Below are 3,406 nucleotides of genomic sequence, written 5' to 3' on the forward strand. Positions count from 1 at the left end.
TTTAGTGGGCGTTTCAAGTTCCTTCATGAATTTTTAAGCTAAAAATCGCCAAAAGATTTCCAAGTCTGAGAATTTCAAAAGAAAATAATCCCGCCGTTTAAAAAAGAATGACCTGATTTAATTTAAGACGGAGTTCATGAAAATAAAAAAAATTTAATCGTGTAGTCCTAAATTAAAGTTATGTCAAATATATCAAAATATTCTTTAATTTTGTGGTCTTAAACATGCCATGTGGGAAAATTGAATTAAAAGTATTGTCAAAAAAGGAAAGAGACTTTTTTGAAACAAACTAAAAAAACAAGTACTATTATTCTTTTTGAAACGGAGGAAGTATAACATAATGAAATGGATGCAAGGGAAGGGCCATCAAAATGTAGAACTTAATCATCTTTAATAAACCTACATTAGGTTTAATATTTAACCAAGTACATTGTTGGTACAAGTATGAAACAGCAAATATTGTGAAATCAAAGTTTCCAAACCACAACTAATCCCCCCCCATTCACCTATCTATGGCTTCTAAAAGGAATCATCCAGAGCTCTCGAGGAAGAAATACGTCAACCAGCAGAGGCTGAAACCATCTCTCTGCATCATCCGGGGACACTATCATTTGTCCCTGCTTTCCCCGCGACAATGGTGAAGGAATTGATAAATACACATTCAAAATACATCTCAAGTATTATGCCGTTTTGAGTCATTATCATGGTAGAGGCGTGCGCTCACTTGTGAAACAGACCATTCTTTGCTTGCTTCGGTTTCTTATGTGATCGGTTCTGCCACAAGATCCAACATCCCAAAAACAAAAAAAGTAGTCAGTTATGCCAACTATCAAGATGTTATCATATAAGACGGACAATCACCAAGAAAAACCCTCACCTTGTTACTTGCCAGAGCCTCGTGGTCGGTCCTCTCTTGCCAGTTACTCTTGCGAAGTTTAATAGGCCGGTTTCCAACATACTTTCCTGAAAATAGCATGAATTAACCACCTCATTAGCAGGCATCTGGGTATAATGTTATACCAATTCAATAACTAAAATAACTGCCACTTCAGACGCTCATGTACTTCCCCGGTTTAGTTAATGTTGTTCTTTTCCTTGCTATTTTTTTCCTTTACCTAAACTGAACTTCAAAAGCAGTCCTAAATGTTGTCCGGGTACGGAGTTAGTTCTGTTACATGTTTCCTTACACTATTCCTTCTTTTTCATGGAGAGAGTAGAGGGGAGAGGGAGAGGAATTACACGTCCGAATACAAAATCCATTGGCCAAATAGAGGGCACTCTTTATATCACAATCTGAATCAGTTGACATAACGAAGTCAAAGAAAAGAACCAAGAAACCAACACATGACATCAACCAAACAGAATACCATGGAAAATGTTAGTATCCATCCGTATCATTTATGAGTGGTGGTCTTCAAGAAGGTAAAAGCTGATCACATAATTGCGACAGACCACTATATTACTATATTGATTATGCTGGGTACCTTAAGCATAATAAGATACTACAAATTCATATAACGATTAAAAAATAACTCACCATTCATTTCTTTAACTGCCGCAGCAAGGTCTAACGGGTTGGAAAAACTCACAAATCCATATCCCCTGGTCTTACCAGTCCGCTTGTCTCTCACGACCTGTCAACATGCATTGTACACCCTTTGTTACAGAACCTTGTAAGCGACAACATACAGTTATACAACAAAGTTTCAAGAAAGCAAGACGAATATAAAATAATTCTTAATTTTTTTTTCCTGTTCTTTTCTAAGGTGAAGGCAGAAATAACAAAATCAGTAAACATGAGCATAAGAATCTTGAAGTATAACTAAGCTACACTCCTCTAGAACACATTACTACGACACTTTTGGGCAATAAACAAATTACAAGTAGACTATGTCCCAAGGAAAAGATGAGTTATCACCGCCAGTACAATCTTCTCAATTAGAAGCCACCAATCTACAATCTCCTCAATTAGATGCTCGCTGTTTTAGACATCCAAAAACTTGCAATATCCTACACCCTTTATATTGGCTTACGTTCTTCAGTTTACGCATATATACACAGGTACATATAGAACTAAGTCAACAAGCATCTCCGCAGTGTACCCCACTCCAAAAAAAAAAGGAAAAGAACACACATGCACATAAACACAACTTAAGGAATACAATTTTTTTATCCTAACAATGATACTAAAAGTGATTGAAATCCAATTTGAAAACAGTTACAAGCGAGGAGAAGTCGGTCTCTCAAAACTGAATGCATGCACACCACTATCAATCGTACCCACAACTATCAATAGAGATATCTAAGCATATAGAAGGATTTCTTCCTCCTTCATAACCAGAAATACCAGTACTCATGTATAACAATCAAAAACATTAAAATGCAAAATTATTGGAAAATATAAATGGAACGTACCCTAGCCATATTAAAAGTTGGAAACCTTGAAAAGGCTTTTGTTAGGACGTCATCATTCACCTCATTCCCAAGATCACCGCAAAATAGACGATAATCATCTGTGACACCATCAGAACAGTAACATAGTTATTCCACTGTACTAGGATTTGCACCAATTCCAGTAGCAAAAGCACAAATAAGTGAATAACCATGGGAAACAGGTACAAACAACCATAACAGAAGGAAGTGATTAAGAGAATCAATATTAAAAATAATTAGGCAAGAAAAGGGATCGGCAGCAGATACAATCCTTGCAAGACTATAATCCATGAAAGCGGACTAACAAAGCTTAATTCTTAAACATCTTATCAGGAAAAAAAAAACAGCATAATACTCAAACCCGTAAGATCTGATTGATTACTTCGCAGAGTTCTTTTAGCTGAACACCACACAACAACAACAACAACAACAAACCCAGTGTATTCCCACACAGTGAGGTCTGGGGAGGGTAAAATGTACACAGTCCATACCACTACCTCCGGAGAGGTAGCAAGGCTGTTTCCGATAGAACCCCAGCTCAGGACAAAGAATAATAAGTAAATTCATAATAAAACATGAAACAAGTTGGAACAATAAAAATAAGGCTCCCATACATTAGAACCCTATACTAACAAACCAAAGGCACCCTCACCCACAATACCCCCACCCCAAAGCTCTCCTAGCTTCCGACTACGGCCCACCCGCAGGCACTAACCTTCTACTCTTATCCGCGTCCTCCACACTTTCTATCTAGGGTCATGTCCTCCATAAGCTATAACTGCTCCATGTCCCGTCTAATCACTTCCCTCCAATATTTCTTCGGCCTACCCCTACCCCGCCTGAAACCATCGAAATCCAGTCTCTCACACCTACGAACTGGGGCATCCGCGCCCCTCCTACTCACATGCCCAAACCATCTCAACCGAACTTCCCGCATCTTGTCCTCCACCGAAGTCACTCCAACCTTCTCCCG

The 3,406-nt window shown here is 38.3% G+C and overlaps 1 protein-coding gene across 1 annotated transcript in view; it reads right to left on the reverse strand.

The window, feature by feature from the left end:
- Positions 1–372: 372 nt before the first annotated feature.
- Positions 373–3,406, reverse strand: part of LOC107870282 (RNA-binding protein 42) — a gene marked incomplete at its 5' end in the record, with an annotated part of 10,621 nt that continues 7,587 nt past the window's right edge. The window contains 4 exon segments of the mRNA XM_047412471.1: positions 373–774; positions 878–963; positions 1,538–1,634; positions 2,416–2,513. Coding sequence (XP_047268427.1) covers positions 721–774; positions 878–963; positions 1,538–1,634; positions 2,416–2,513 — 335 coding nt within the window.

Source organism: Capsicum annuum, chromosome 5 (assembly GCF_002878395.1).
Source record: "Capsicum annuum cultivar UCD-10X-F1 chromosome 5, UCD10Xv1.1, whole genome shotgun sequence".
NCBI classification, from domain to species: domain Eukaryota; kingdom Viridiplantae; phylum Streptophyta; class Magnoliopsida; order Solanales; family Solanaceae; genus Capsicum; species Capsicum annuum.